This window comes from Lynx canadensis, chromosome B4 (assembly GCF_007474595.2).
Source record: "Lynx canadensis isolate LIC74 chromosome B4, mLynCan4.pri.v2, whole genome shotgun sequence".
Taxonomy (NCBI): Eukaryota; Metazoa; Chordata; class Mammalia; order Carnivora; family Felidae; genus Lynx; species Lynx canadensis.
The window spans coordinates 130758510-130773527 of NC_044309.1; the positions used below are offsets into that span (position 1 = coordinate 130758510).

General features: G+C 59.8%; 2 protein-coding genes across 2 annotated transcripts; one reads left to right on the plus strand and one right to left on the minus strand.

The window, feature by feature from the left end:
• Positions 1-686: 686 nt before the first annotated feature.
• On the plus strand, positions 687-8503 carry CDC42EP1 (CDC42 effector protein 1). Its single transcript, XM_030320561.1, has 3 exons — positions 687-719; positions 5259-5988; positions 7294-8503. The coding sequence occupies exons 2-3, from the start codon at positions 5526-5528 to the stop codon at positions 7890-7892; spliced, it is 1062 nt and encodes a 353-aa protein (XP_030176421.1). The 5' UTR covers positions 687-719; positions 5259-5525; the 3' UTR covers positions 7893-8503.
• A 469-nt stretch (positions 8504-8972) lies between these two features.
• On the minus strand, positions 8973-14898 carry LGALS2 (galectin 2). The gene is made up of 4 exons (XM_030320562.1): positions 14786-14898; positions 10779-10861; positions 9480-9636; positions 8973-9305 (listed from the first exon to the last, which is right to left on the minus strand). Exons 1-4 carry the CDS (start codon positions 14789-14791, stop codon positions 9159-9161), a joined length of 393 nt encoding a protein of 130 aa, XP_030176422.1. The 5' UTR covers positions 14792-14898; the 3' UTR covers positions 8973-9158.
• Between the last annotated feature and the right edge of the window lie 120 nt (positions 14899-15018).

The following is a 15018-nucleotide window of genomic DNA, read 5'->3' on the forward strand; positions in this document are numbered from 1 at the left end:
AGCAAGGCTAAGCAGGGGCTAGGGCAGGCTGGGAAACCAGGCTGTGGGGTTCTAGGGCCCCCGTCCTTGACCACCACACCACCCACCACTCCGGAAGTAGCCTGCTGTGGTCTGCGCCCCCGACACCCCTGTGGCCTGTAGAGGATTGAGAGCCAGGTGGACCGGGAGAAAGACAGCGGGCATCCCAGCGTGGAGAGCTCAGGGTCCAGGCGAGTCTTTCCGGCATTCAAGGCCCCGGGCGGGCTTCTGGGTTCTCCCAAACTCCCACAGGGAGCGGCTGGAGAGCGCAGAAGCCGGAGTTGTCAGGTCCCGGAGCCCCAAGGCCACGCGGGGCGCCGGTGGGGGAGGGGTGGCCGCACACGACCCGAGTCGCCTCGCCGGGGCTTCCCCGCACGTTCGGCGGCTCCCCGCCCCGCCAGCCCGGCGCCCCCGCCGCCCCCCTCCAGCTCCCGCCGCCACTCGGGGCGGCCCGATCGGTGCCCCGGAGGGGGCCCGGCCCCGCCCGCAGGCGGGAGGGGCGAGGCGCGGGGAGGGAGCGCGCCCACACCCCGCCCCCGCCCCCGGAGCCAGCCCGCGGAGCCCGCGGCCAGGGCGGCGCAGACCGGCCCAGCCACTCGCCCGGGCTGCGCGCCGGGACGCGCCGCCGCCGCCGCCCGGGCCGACGCGCCCGCCCCTCGGCCCCCGGCCCCCCCCGGGCCCCCGGGGCTCGCGGAGCGAAGGTAACAGCGCCCCCCTCCCCCGGGTGGGCGTGGACGCCGGCGGGACGGGGACCCGGCACCCTCTTAGGCTCCCGGGGACCGGGGCGGGGAGTGGGGGGGGGGGCAGGGAGGAGGCCAGCCTGCCCAAGGCGCCCCGGGTGCCAACAGGAAGGCCCGTCGCGCAGGGCGCGGAGACCCTCCGAGTTTGGGGGTGGTTTTGCAAGGTCCCGGGCGAGCCGAGGGGCGCAGAGCACTGGAGCGGGCGAGCGGTAAAGCCGGCTGCGGGAGGAGGGGGCGCGCGGAGGGCCGTCTACGCTCCTTCCTGCCCTGGGAAAGGAAGGGAAGGAACGGGGAGGGGGCGAAAGTGCCGGAATGTCGGGCCCCTTGGCGAGGCCGGCGCGGAGAGCGGGAAGTGGGGGGCGGGAGGGACCGCAGGGGAGATGGACCAGGCACCCTGCCCCCTCCCCAACCGCCGCATTCCAGGCCGAGCAGAGATGAGGTCATCCCGTCCGGTTCCCCTCGGGCCACGACAGCCGGCTGTCCCTTCTCCCCTCCCCCGTGGAGCGACCCTCCCCATCCGAACTCCTTGCCTCCCAGAGGGAACGTTTTCTGGCCAAAGTCTTTCCCGGACTTCCAATCTCGACCGGCCTCGACATTGTTCTGTTCTTGCCTCGACCACGCAAGGTCCGCCCAGCTTGAAGCCCATTTGCTAGCCCGGGAAACTGAGGCCTAGAGAGGCGGCGGGACTACCCCCCCCCGAGGCTGCAGCAAACGCGTTGCGGGGGCTGGAACCCAGGACTGTGCGACACTTGGGCCGCCGCCCGCCCGCCTCACCGAGTGGAGGGCTTGGGCTCTAACCAGCTTTCCTCTTACTCCCCCATGGCCCCTGGTGCTCCCATCTAACCCCTCAGAGTCCTGTCCCAGGGTCCGCGCTGCCCCTGCAAACAACTTGCTGCCCCTTTCTGGCCTCACTTTGCTCATGTCTCCACCGTGACCGGGTTGGGGGATGGGGTGTGCCTTCCAGGGGTATGAGAGGCCCCAGGTACTTGACGTTTTATTCCAGGGCCATAGCAGCCCTCATCCAGGCACCGTCACGCTGTCCAGCGGTCTGGGATGTTAACCAGCTGGACACTGGTGGGGAAGGGGCTGTGTGCGTGTGAGTGGCCTCCTGGATGACAGGTGGTGAGCCGGCAGGCACCAGTACCTGCGGGTGACCCCCAGGTGAGCGCAGGGGTGCAGCCGCCCCAGCCTCTGCCCCCTCCCCCAATGTCAGACAGCCCCCAGCCTCCTCTGAACCACAGGTGCCTCCACAGCGGCCCCTGTTGGCCTCTCCTAACGCGTGGTCCCTGCCCTCGGCCTCAAACCCTGTCCTTGCGTCATTACCACCATTGAGTAACCTCTTACCAAGTGCCCCCGCCTGACTGTCTTCTGTAGGGTAAATATGAGGACTGCTAGGACACCCAGGCCGTTTGGTGACCACTCTTGCCTGGTCACGGGCACCGAATCCGCACAGCTCCGTCTCCTGCTTCCCAGGCCTGCCCTTCTGGAACTCGGCAGCTGGGCACTGCCTCCTGCCACAGCTGTTCCCCCGTTCCCTCGCCCCGCCGCTGTGGTCCTATCCCTCCCCTGGCATTTACTAGTGATGGTGACAGAATCCTGGGGAGGCTGCCAGCCACACCACTTTTTTTTTTTTTCTTGCTCTGTGACTCGGGGCAAGTCGGTCCCCTTTTCTACGCCTCATCGTTTCCACCTGTAAAATGGGTGTCATGAGCATCAACAGGCAGTAATGCTGGGTTGGTAAGGGGAGGTAGGCTTTGCACCAGGACGCCTGGAGCCCTTCTTCCTCCAGGGCCAGATGGGACACACCTGATTGCCAGCGATACCCTGAAGTCAGTGTCAGGTGCCAAAGAGCTCCCACCAAGGACGCCCAGAGTCAGAGATGCTCGTGTTCATATGCTGGATTTGAACCGGGGCCGCCTGACTCCGGGACCTGGGGGTTTAATTACAGCACCTTCCGCTCTTCCCGCTCCTTTGGGAAAAAACCAGATTTCGATGCTGTTATTGTTTCCCACGTGGGAAAACGGGTCCCCAGTAGCACTGCCCTGTCCTTGGCCCCACCACCCGGCAGTGTCTCTCTGTCGCAGGGCAAGGTGGAGAGGTAAGGAGAGACCTTTCAGAGGTGCCCAGGGGCACCGGGGAGGTGGGAGCGTCGCAAGATTGGAGGAGAAGCTGGTCTCGAGAGTTAAGGTGGCCGTGGGGATTAGGTGGGGGCCAGAGTCCTCTCGGTGGAGAGAAGAGTGGCTCCTTCAAGGTGGACGCTGGGAGAGAGGTGGGTGTAGCCACATGGCAGACACGGTGACCCCTCACGTGGCATTCGGAGTGACGCCCCCACCCCCGGCCCGTTCCTTTCCCGCCCAGAGATTCATCCGTCGTCTCTGCAGAGCTAGGAAACCTGGCCCATGCCATGCACCTGCCAGGTGACCTTGGCCAAGTCCCTTCCCTCGGAACCTCGGCTCTGCTTGTAAAAATGGGCTCACCCTCATGACCTCAACAGCGGGGCCTTTGGAGTCGGATGACATCATGTAATGGGTGGCCGACTGCAGAGTGCTTCGTAACTTCAGCAAACATTCCACGAGGACTTCTTGGTGCTGGGGGTGCCGGGGAAAGGGATGATTCAGACACCCCCCCCCCGAGGGGGAGGAGTTACGGCTGGGGGTTGGATCAGATGGTGGGAAGGGACGAGAATGCAGTCCGAGAACAAAGCTAGCTTTGTTTTATTGCTTTCTTTGTTTTTTATCTTGTTATTTAACCGATTTTGAATTTCAAATAACATTCAAAGGGCAGTATTGAGATTTTGTATGTTGGAGGTGGCAGCGGTATTTAAAAACAAGCGGAAAAAAAAAAAAAGTTGAGGCACGCATCTAGGTCTTATCAGCTTTTATCAGCTGAGGCCCCACACCTGTGGAGGTAAGTGACTTGCTCAAGGTCACCCTGCGAGGCCTTTGAATCCCCCACCTACCCTCACTGGGAAGGTGGCAAAGGGTGATCCTTTGGTATGAAGGTCATCACTAAGATCCCCTGTGATTGAACCCCTGTTGATTTGGCACCTGGCCGGTGCGGAGCCCAGGCTGGGTGCTGGGAGGGGGGAAGGCAGGAAAATCCAGGCAGCCGCCCCACCTTCAGAGTGTGTTGCCAATCTAGGGAGACAAGACGGGGCTCCAGGGGCCGATCAAAGGGCCATGAGTCAGAGGCTCTGAGTTCGAGTCTCAACTAGCTCTCTTGCTAGGACCTGGAGCAAACTTGGACCCTCTGTGGGCCACAGGAAAACCAGAGGTCAGACCGTAGGCTCATAGGTGTCCTCCAGACTGCACTTTCTATGATGCTAGAAGGGATGGGGTCAGACCAGAAGAAGCTTAGAGAAGGTTGGGGCTGGGGAGGAGGTGGGGGAGATCACGAGGGGACGGAGTGGGGAAGGAATCGCTTTTGGCACCTGCTGAGCTCTTTCCAAAACTTGTTCCCTGACAACAAGGCTCCTACGTCAATTTGAAAAATTATGGTAAAGGCCTTTCCTGCGGGCCTTCTCAGAGCCTTGAATCTGCTCAGGCATGTAGTAGGCAGCTGGAAAAAGCCACTTTTGACCACAGGATCCTTTTTCCAGGAAGCACCTTGAAGGCGGAGGGTTCTAAGGAACCTCTGCGCAGGCTGTTTACACAGCAGTGCACAAAGCCTGTGGCAAGGCACCTCCTCCCTCCTGGCCTCTCCGAGTGAAAGACAACTTCACCCACAGAGAAGGGAGGTGATTTGCTCAACGCGCCCGCAGAAGAGAATGTAGCTTGGGGCTCAAGGGCTCTGGGTCGGGAGGGCTCTGCCTCACCATTTTTACTATGTAGCCTCAAGCAAGTCACTTCACTTCTCTGTGCCTCAGTTTCTCCTCCCTAAAATAGTGCCTCCCGGGGCGGCTGGGTAGCTCAGTTGGTTAAGCGCCCCCGACGCCGGCTCCGGTCACGATCTCGCGGTTTGTGAGTTTGAGCCCCGCATCGGGCTCTGCACTGATGGCATCGAGCCTGCTTGGGATTCCCTCTCTCTCTCTCTCTCTCTCTCTCTCTGTTCCTCGCTGCTCGCTCGCTCTCAAAATAAGTTAACTTTAAAAAAATAAAATAAAAGAATACAAAATAAAATAGCGCCTCCCTCCGGGGTGTCGTGTGAATGACACGAGTAACAGGTCATTTCTTGGCACTTAGTAGGTGCTTCATAAATGGCCTCCGTAGAAGGACCATTCATGCTTTTTACAGAGAGACGTCTCAAGCGGGCAGCCCGATGAATTGTTTCGTGCCCCCCTCCGGTCCATACCTGTTCACAGGCAACAGCCACAATTCCTACTGTGTCACTATTGTTTGCTTTGCCTGGTCCTAAACGTCGTCCTCCTCCCGGAATTGTCCGGCGTGTCGTCTGCGCGCCCGCTCAGCACGTGGGCGGTATCCCCCATCGGGGTTGGTGGGTATAGTCACTTGTTCCCTTTCGCTGTGTGACCCAGGATCACCATCATTGTCTTTCTTTCAGGTCTCCACCGCCGGGCAGAGAGGGGCAGCTGGCGCTTGAGGGTGCATCTGGTACCTTCTCTGTGTTGGGACAGGCATCCGTAGCGGTTTCCACGGGGCCGGGAGCCAGGCCTCAGGGACAGGCGAGGGGGCAGCACCTCAGGAGCACACAGGAGCAGCCTCCGTCCACCCCCCTTCCTCTGGGAAGGAAGGAGCTGAGAAGTGGATCGTGAGCCCCGGCCCCGGGGAGGGGGGGGCCCGGACCATCCACCGTGAAGAGCGGGAGCTGATGCCAGGCCCCCAGGGGGCCGGAGGAGCCCCTGCCATGAGCCTGGGCAAGCTCTCGCCGGTTGGCTGGGTGTCCGGCTCGCAGGGGAAGAGGCGGCTGACGGCAGACATGATCAGCCCCCCACTCGGCGACTTCCGCCACACCATGCACGTGGGCCGCGGCGGGGACGTCTTCGGCGACACGTCCTTCCTCAGCAACCACGGTGGCAGCTCGGGGAGCACTCACCGCTCACCCCGCAGCTTCCTGGCCAAGAAGCTACAGCAGGTGCGGAGGGTAGGGGCACCGCCCCGGCGGATGGCTTCCCCACCCGCACCCTCGCCTGCTCCGCCCGCCGTGTCCCCCATCATCAAGAACGCCATCTCCCTGCCCCAGCTCAACCAGGCCGCCTACGACAGCCTCGTGGTCGGCAAACTCACCTTCGACCGCAACCCTGCCAGCTCCACAGACGGCCACTCCGGTTACGGTGAGGGCCCGGGCTGGCCACTCGTTCGTCAGGTGCCGAGGCCCAGGGTGTTCGGTGGGACGGCCGAGCCACCAAGTGAGCTCTTTGCCCCGCGTTAGTTTGGTCCCACCGTGGAGGTCAGGCCCGAACCCCAGACCGTGGAAGGGGTTGGGGGGGGTGGGGCGGGGACAAGGGTCGCAAACCAGCTCACTCCGCAAAGCGCGCTGAGGTTGAGAGGGGAGGGGAGGGCGGTCCAGCTCTCCCCGACTCTAACTCGCCTCCCTGTGTCCGGGCCCATGGCTGAACCAGCCCGTCCCCTTCCACGGAAGCAGCCCCCTCGTGTCAGAATGACACGGTGGCGAGACTGAGAGTCTGGGCTCTGGATTAGAATCCTGGTTCTACCCGGTTTCCAGCATGCCGGCTGACCTCTGCAGGCTCAATCCTGGCCTGTATGTGTAATGGGTCCATTAGGGTCATTGCTAAGACTCAGCGACAGGACATCGGGGCTGTTGCTGTGTTTTTGTTATTTGGACAGAACCTGACAAATTTGGAAAAACCACTCACGCGGACAGAAGCCAGGGGGCCCTCCCGGCCGTGGTGGGGGACTGGCAGGTGCAACCTTAGCTCCGCTGGACAGCTCGCCTTGGGAAGCAGGGCCCCTGCTGCCACCTGGTGGCCGTTCTCTGCCCTGTGGCTTTGCCCCACTGCCAGGGGCTTCCGCGGGTGCTCCGCCCCCAGCAACGCAGCTCAAAACTCCGCTGAGGGCTGGTCCACAGTGACCACACTGTGCCTCAGGCATGGTAGTTTTGGAGCCAGAGGCTGGACCAGAGGTCCTTTGCAGGGCATCCGCCTGTCCTTTGAGTCTGTGATTTCTGTGCAGTCAGACCCCAGCTTGCTAGTTCCGTCCCCGTGCCCACAAACCCGTCCACTATGGGTTCGCCTGCAGCCATCGGCCACTGTCATGCAAGAGGACCGTGGCCATCAGTTGGGACTGCGAGTCAGGACGTTTTGAGCTCCAGGCTTGCCTCTGCCCCCTTCAGACCCTATGACCCTGGGCAAGCCTCTCCCCTGGTCCCAGACTGAGCCTTCCCTTTCTACGTCTGCAAAGTGGGAATGAGAATTGTGTCCATTTTCAGCTTCTGGGTTGATAGAAAGATCCCGTGAGAAACTTCAGGGTTCGCTATATTGGAAAGATGGGAGAATCTGAGGCCGGATGAGAGAGTGACGTGTTAGAGGCCACACAGCAAGCTAGGGTCGGTCCTGGCCCTCCCTGCCCCGATTCCTGGTTAGGGACCCCAGCTATGACCCTTCTCCCCATTCTTCTAGGCCCGGACTCCGGGTTCTGCACTATCTCCCGCCTGCCTCGCCCGGAAAAGCCTCGTGACCGAGAACGTGATAGTGCCTTCCCCTCCGAGCCCGAGCTTCGCCGCTCTGACTCCCTCCTGTCCTTCCGCCTGGACCTCGACCTGGGGCCATCTCTCCTCAGCGAGCTGCTGGGGGTCATGAGCCTTTCGGAAGCCTCTGCAGCTGAGACGACCCCAGCCCCTGCTTCAAGTTCACCAGCCCCTGCCTCAAACCCCCAACCACGTGGACACTGCCCCAATGGGGTGACTGCTGGATTGAGCCCTCTGGCTGAGGTGAGGGCCAGTGTGGTGGGCGAGTGTCCCCGTATACCTGCTGACACGGCCCCTAGCAGGCACTGGGGAGCAGGCTGGGGGGGCGGCCAGGGTAGCCACCGCTATACTGAGATCGATACCCGGCGAGAGCTAGCGGGGGTCCTGCCCCAGGCTCGGGCTTCTTGGGAGAGCCTGGACGAAGAGTGGGGGGCACCCCAGGCGGGCAGCAGGGCCCCCGTGCCCAGCACGGTGCAAGCAAACACCTTTGAGTTTGCTGATGCTGAGGAGGACGATGAAGTCAAGGTGTGACCAGCTGGCCGTGGGCTCAGGACCCTGCCAGGGCTCAGGGCACTGCCCATGAACAGTGCAGAGCCAGCACCGAATAGCTAGGTCCTGCCCACGATAGATGGGAGAACCCAGTTGCCCCCAAGCCCCTCCACGCCTCTGCAGGACAGACATGGGAGGGAGGCCGGAGGAGACCAGGCTTGTTCTGGGATCTGGGTGTTCCCGTGGGCCCTGCTGGGCTGCATTACCTAGCCCCTTGCCACTCTGGACCCAGGGCCGTTCCTTAGGCTCACCCCCCACCCTCTGCCAACCCCACTGGCTGGAGAGCCCAACCTCACAGTATAGCCTTTGTGCTGGAAAAGCTGTCCTTGCTGAGGGGGGGGGGGGCGGGGAGCATACCACACAGGGCCTTTGTCTCCTCTCCCTAAGGGACGTCCTGCCCCAGCTCATCCCAGAGCTGCCCCCAGCAGGGTCCCTCCTGCACCCCTCAGAGCCCCAGCCCTTGCTAAGGCTGCTTCCCCAACATTCCAACCCCAGAGAAAAGTCAGGTGCGACCTCACAGGGGAGGAATCCCACCTTCCTGTGCACCCCAGACCTGCTTCTGGGTCCTGATTAAAAAAGGCTTTTTGATAAAAGGCGTCCTGCAAGATGCTTGGGGACTTGGGAGAACAAAGTCAGCTCCACCTGCTTAAAATACTTTCAGTATCGGGTTTGGAAAACCAAAGAATCTCTTCCCCCCCCTCAAACCCACACCCCCAGGGCCCCCAGCGAGGGGAGGGGCCAAAGTAGGGGGTAATGAGTAACCAGGCTGGAATGAATGTTCCAGCGATAAGAGGCCCAGGTGGAAGCCCTTATCTACAGTTCCTGGAACAGCCCCTGGCCCAGGTGCCCGGAACGGGGGGCCTGCTCCGTAATCCCCCCTCCGTAATCACGAATCACTTGCCCCGGTGATAACTGGGGACCGAGAGGCTGCAGCGGGTGCTTAGAGGTGTTTGGGAGCGTGTCCCAACCCCCACCTCGCAGCCCTCTGACCTTATGCCTCAGTTTCCTTCCCTGTCGCATGAGGCTGCTGGGAGCACTATGGAAATCACCACAAGCACTGACGCAGGAAGACTAGGTAAAGGTGGCTTCTTTTGTCTGGTCTTAGCCTCAGGGGAGGGAAGTAGGGTCCCAGGGGCCGGAACTGCTGGCCAGCAGCCGGGACTCAGCGGCCGCTGATCTGTGACGGAGCGGGAGCTCAGGATCAGGAATCCGCAATGGGCTCTTTGACTCCGGTGAGGTGCTCTCCGCTCAGTCGATCTTGAAGGAGGTGATGCTCAACCCACCCTGTATGCTCAGGTAGCTCAGGTGGCTGTGGCCCATTCTGTTGGGAAAGGTCAACTGGTGCCCGTCTGACAACTTCACTTTGAATCCGTCATTGTCAAAGGTCACGGTGAACTGCGGCAGGAGGGAGGGTGTCAGGGAGGCCGGAGGCCCTGGAAAATGGGCCACGGCAGCCCCGGGGTTGGCCTCAACAGTGCCAAACCCCATGTCTAGGCCAGGGTGCTCCCCCCCCCCACCTGGGCTCTCTCTTTGACATCCTCCTCGGGCGCCTCTCCCCTCTGACCTCACCTTGACCTCTGACCCTGGGCTGAAGCACATGTGACCATCCTTCTGCTCCTCCCCCCAGGTGCCATCCAGTGAGTTACAGACGATGACAGATTCACGGAAGCGTGGGTTGAAATGCAGGTCCACTTTAGATGACCCCTGGCCCAGATTAAGGGCAAATCTGCAGGGAAAGGGGGTAACAAGGATTAGGGGCCAGCCCTGGGTAAAGCTGCTCGGGTCGCGGGGTCTTGGCTGACCACAAGCTGAAATCACAAAAGAAAAGTGTTAACAGAGGCCTGTGCCTTAAAACAAAGGAGGTGACAACCTGCTCGGACTCAGCACTGGAGCGTCATTCCATTTGGCACAGGGACTAAGGCTCTCGACAGGAGGGTGACTGATAGTGACAATCTCAGGAGTTCGGGGGACCTGTCCTTGGGGGAGAGAATTGTCCTTAGGTATCTGAAGATCCGCTGAGTTTGGCCATGAACGGCTAACCTCAAGTGGCGAGCTCCCTGTCATTCCAGGTATTCAATCAGGGGCCGTGTGACCTTTTGACAGGATCCCTACAGCCTGGGTCAGACCGCCAAGGTCCCTGAGGGTAGAACATTCTGAGTCATGAATAGGGTGCCTTCACTGGGAGGGCTCAGATCATGACCGTATACTTAGGGAACCCAAGTAGGAGAAAGGAGTGATTTTCCTCTTGGCTCCTACCCTACGCCTCTGCCCGCCTCTCCTCAACCAAAAGCGGTTGCGGATCAGTCCCAAGAAATTCTGTAACCGTGTTCTGCCCACGGGAGAGCCAGAGTGCCGAGCTGTTAACAACGGAATTAGAAGTGCGGCTAGTTCTAAGGGAGAAGATACAAAAGAGACCACTTGGCGCCCCCTGGTGGCTTTCTCTGGTGTAACGTGTGTGAAAGGCTGGCCTCTGCCCATTCAGCTGGGTGGGGGGGGGCGGGGAATTGTGCTTTCCCTAGAGACACCTGACCCACAGGGGGCTGGGCAGATCTCTAGGGGCTTCCCTACCTACCCCCTTCAGTGTCTTTGGGGGCCACGGAGTTGAGCAAATAGCACGAGTTGTGAAATTCTGGGGGTCCCCAAACCTAGCCTCGGAGGTGAAGGCAGGCCCCTAACAGGAGGGGAGCCAGCGGGGGGCATGGCAGGGATGTGAGCACGAGCAAAGGATTTAAAAAAAAAAAAAAGGCCCCTGAGGTCGCTCTCCCTTGTGACCATCTCACAAGGCTGCCCTGCCTGCCCCCACCTTCCAGGCCTGTGGACAGCCCCCCTCCCCGGGGTCGGGCCCACCCGGCCTCTCCCCTTGCTCACCCAACGGCGTCACTGGCGATCTTGCCCTTGATCTTCAGGGTTGAGCCCAACTTCATGTCCATGTTCACGATCTCAAAATTTCCCTGTGCCAACGGAGAAGCACATCACGCACATGCCCAGAGCCCTTCTGCTGGCGGCCCCCATTCACCGGCACCTTCTCACGGGGCCTCAGGTCTCGTTCACCCTCTGCACCCTCGAGGGCACTGAGCTGGGAAGGGAAAAAGCTAGAGTGCGCTGGTCAGAGCCTTCTAGAACTCCCTCTTCCCTGCTTTGCTTCACTCTCATCCACCCAGCCTGATGAGAACAGCTGAATGTGGACACATGGGGCCCAGCTGGGGGATCCTCAGTATGCCCATCTGTGAAGTGGGTACTGTGGTCCGTGCTGACCTTACAGTTCCCAAATAGGTTCAGGTGATGAAGGCACCCTTAGCAGAACCCCCCAAATGAGGATGTGTTCAGCTTCTGCAAAACCTTGGAGCCATTTCACTAACAGAAAGTGATTGTATCAGAGGCATGCAGGGCTTGGCCCATCCAAAACCAGGAACTATAAAGCTCTGTAAGTCACATGTCTTGACATGTCCTATCAAAGTCCCTCTCCAGACCTTACTTTCCTCATCTATAAAATGGGCTCATTTGATTTATCCATTCACAACCAGTGCTAAGCCGCCCCTTCTGTGATAGACACTGCCAGGGGCCCTGAGGTTAATAGCACCCACCTTCAGGCCGTTGGGACGGGCAAGGTCACGTTTGCAGAGCCCCAGACATAGAGGCTGGCATGAACTACAGGCAAATCGAGGGACGGATACCATTATGATTACTTGCTGTTATGATCAACTCACTCCTTTTTCCATAGGACCTTAACAGCGCCTAGATTTCTTTTTTTTAATTATTTTTTTTTCAACGTTTATTTATTTTTGGGACAGAGAGAGACAGAGCATGAACGGGGGAGGGGCAGAGAGAGAGGGAGACACAGAATCGGAAACAGGCTCCAGGCTCTGAGCTGTCAGCGCAGAGCCCGGGGAGGGGGGCGGGGTGGGTTTGCTCAGACCCACAGACCGTGAGATCTCGACCTGAGCGGGAGTCAGACACCCAACCGACGGAGCCACCCAGGCGCCCCTTGAAGCTATTTTCAAAGCTCATTACCCAACACTTACAAAATGTCCCTTTTTCCACATCCATGCTCGGAAGGCGTGTGGTGGGGGGTGGGAGGGAGAGGACACACGCAGCAGGTACCGAAGATCTCAAACATCCCGTGGGAGAACACGTTTACGTTGTGCAATTTCTGTTCACAGATTTTTGGGTTTTTTCCTGGAGCCCGCACGCCTGAAACTCACAGGCCTGGGGCGCTTTGCTGACAGCCAAGGGCAGCGTCCTTGGGAGGACAGTCAATGCTCCCCCCCCCCCCCGGCAGCTGTCTTCTTTTTACCAAGGGGGAAGGCGATCCAGTGTGCACACACACACGGCGGGCTTGCCCGGCTGTCCCAGGGGCGGGACATTTCAAAAGGCAGGTCTGAAAAGAGGCTGTGCGCAGCCCAGGAGAGTGGAGCCAGCAGCCCCCACACCGGTGAGGCGGGATGACTCTTTGTCGTGGGGATGGCCCGTGCATCCGAGGGTGTGGAACTGGCAGTCTGTATCCACCAGATGCCAGGAGCACCCTCCCCGCCAGTTGTGACAAGCGCAAATGTCCCCAGATGTGGCCAAATGCCCCCTGGTGGGAAAAATCTCCCCACCCTTGAGAAAACGGGGGTTAGAGGCAGGAGAGCCTCACCCGTCCGAGGGACGCTTGGTGTGACAGCTGGATTGCCGTCTTGAGAACCAGACAGGCTGGGTTAAAATTCTCCTCCAGCGTCTCACAGATAGACAAGTTTGCCGCTCAGAGACAAGGTTATCCGGTCCCCTCCCAAAGATGTTCAGACGTTACCAGAAACATAGATGTCCTGCCACAAAGCAAGCTGTCACAGATGGGCGCTCTGAGACGCATACACGGCTACAACCAGACATCGTGAGCGGGCTGAGTCTTCTCGTCTCCCCCCAGTTGCCCACCCACTCCCCCCAGGACCCTGGACCAGTCAGGCTGGGGCCCGTGTAGGGAGGAGCACCCCCATTCCCTTACCACCTCCTGGGAGCTGGCTGGCTGAAACAGAAGGAGCAGAGCCCCCAAGGATAGAGGTGGGGGTTGCTACGGGACGGGAGCACCAGAAAGGCCAGGGACAGGGGCCTCTGGACAGAGAAGGGTGCCGCTGGGAGCGTGCAGACCCGGGATCCCCGTCCTCACTCAGCAAAGTCTGAGACAGACGACGGGGGGCAAAGCCAGTTTGGGGAGTGGGGCAGGAGTCGGTGGTCAGGGATCGAGTCCTGACCCTGCCCCTGGTTGGCTGAGTGACCTGGGGCCAGCTGCCTCCCTTTCTGGGCCTCGGTTCTCCCATCATTAATGTAGGATATTTGGACTAGGTGATCTCTGGAGAAGGAGGAAAGAGAGGGCAGGGATGGGACGACCAGAGAAGGGGAAAGACGGGAAGGTCTCTGGGCCACAAAGTTGCCCTTGGGAGGCAGGGGGTGGGGAGTGCATCATCCCCGCCACACTGACCCCTCCAGTCACGGTCACATCCTGCACCTTACAGGGACTGGCTTGAACAGCGTCTCCCAAAAAGTCACGTCCACCTGAAACTTACGGATGCGACCTATCTGGAAAGAGGGTCTTTGCAGATGTAATCAACTTAAGATTTGTTTAGGGTGGGCCTTCAATCCAATGTGACTGGCGTCCTTATAAGAAAAGGGAAGAGAGGGGCCCCTGGGTGGCTCAGTCCGTTGAGCGTCCAACTCTTGACTTCGGCTCCGGTCACGATCTCACAGTTCTCGGGTTCGGGCCCCTCATCGGGGCCTGAGCCGACAGCGCAGAGCCTGCTTGGGATTCTCTGCCCCTCCCCAACTCATGCTCGCTCTGCTCGCTTGTGCGCGCGCGCTCTCTCAAAATAAATACACTCAAAAAAAAAAAAAAGAAAGAAAGAAAAAGAAAAGGGAAACGTGGACCCGGAAGCACAGACACACAGAAGAAGAGGCCATGCGAAGACAGAGGCAGAGATCGGAGTCGTGCAGCTACAGCCAAGGAATGCCACAGACTCCCGGCAGCCACCAGAAGCTGGAAGAGACAAGAAAGAATCCTCCCCTGGAGACTTCAGAGCAAGCATGCCCTGCCAACCACTTGATTTCAGGCCTCCACCCCCCAAAACTGTAAGGGAATATTGTTACAGTAGCCACCGGAAATTAAGACACTGTCTAATCCTCAGAGGAATTGTGATCCAATTCCACAAATGCGGGAGATTGAGGCTCAGAGAGGTAGAGTGACTTATCTGAAGCCACACAGCAAGCTATGATAGCGCCAGGTTTGGAATCAAAGATTGCAAAGAGGATCCACTCAAACGCCTGCAACGTACGGGTCGTAATGTTGGGTGGTTTAACCTCTGAGCCTCAGTTTCTTCATCTTTATAAAGCGCAATAGGGGCGCCTGGGTGGGTCGGTCGGTTAAGCATCCGACTTCGGCTCCGGTCATGATCTCACGGTCTGTGAGTTCGAGCCCCGCGTCGGGCTCTGTGCTGACAGCTCAGAGCCTGGAGCTTCCTTCAGATTCTGTCTCCCTCTCTCTCTGGCCCTCCCCTGTTCATTCTCTGTCTCTCAAAAACAAATAAACGTTTAAAAAAAAAAAACGTTAAAGCCCAGTAGATGTTGGCAGTTATTATTACGGATGAGAAACGGAGTCTAGAGAGGGGAAGAGGTAGGTTTCGGCTCCCCCTGCAGGGTGGTGGTGGAGGGAGCGGAGAACATCTACCCTAGAGGGCTGTGGACACCGTCTGTCCGACTTGGTCAGTCTACGGACAGGGAAACCGAGGCCCGGAGAGGGGCAGTGGCTTTCCTCCAGCTGCGCTCCCCCCGCCCCCCACCAGCTGCCCCACTGAAGCACAGATGTGGGAAACGGAGGAGGTGGGCAGTGGGCAAGCTGGCATCCTCACCGACATGGTAGCAGCTCCCGGTGCGGCTCCCGGTGACTCCTGGAGGTCTGCGCTCAAGATCACGCTTCACAGCCCAGTTTATATTCTAGAATATTACACATTAACTCCCCCAAGGCCGTACATGAGGACTTTGGTCCCTCCTGCCCGGGTGTCTGCCCCCCTCACATCTCCCAGGACGGATGAGAGGCTCCCCGTCCGGGCACACCCAGCCCAGCCCGGAGCCACCTGCCCCG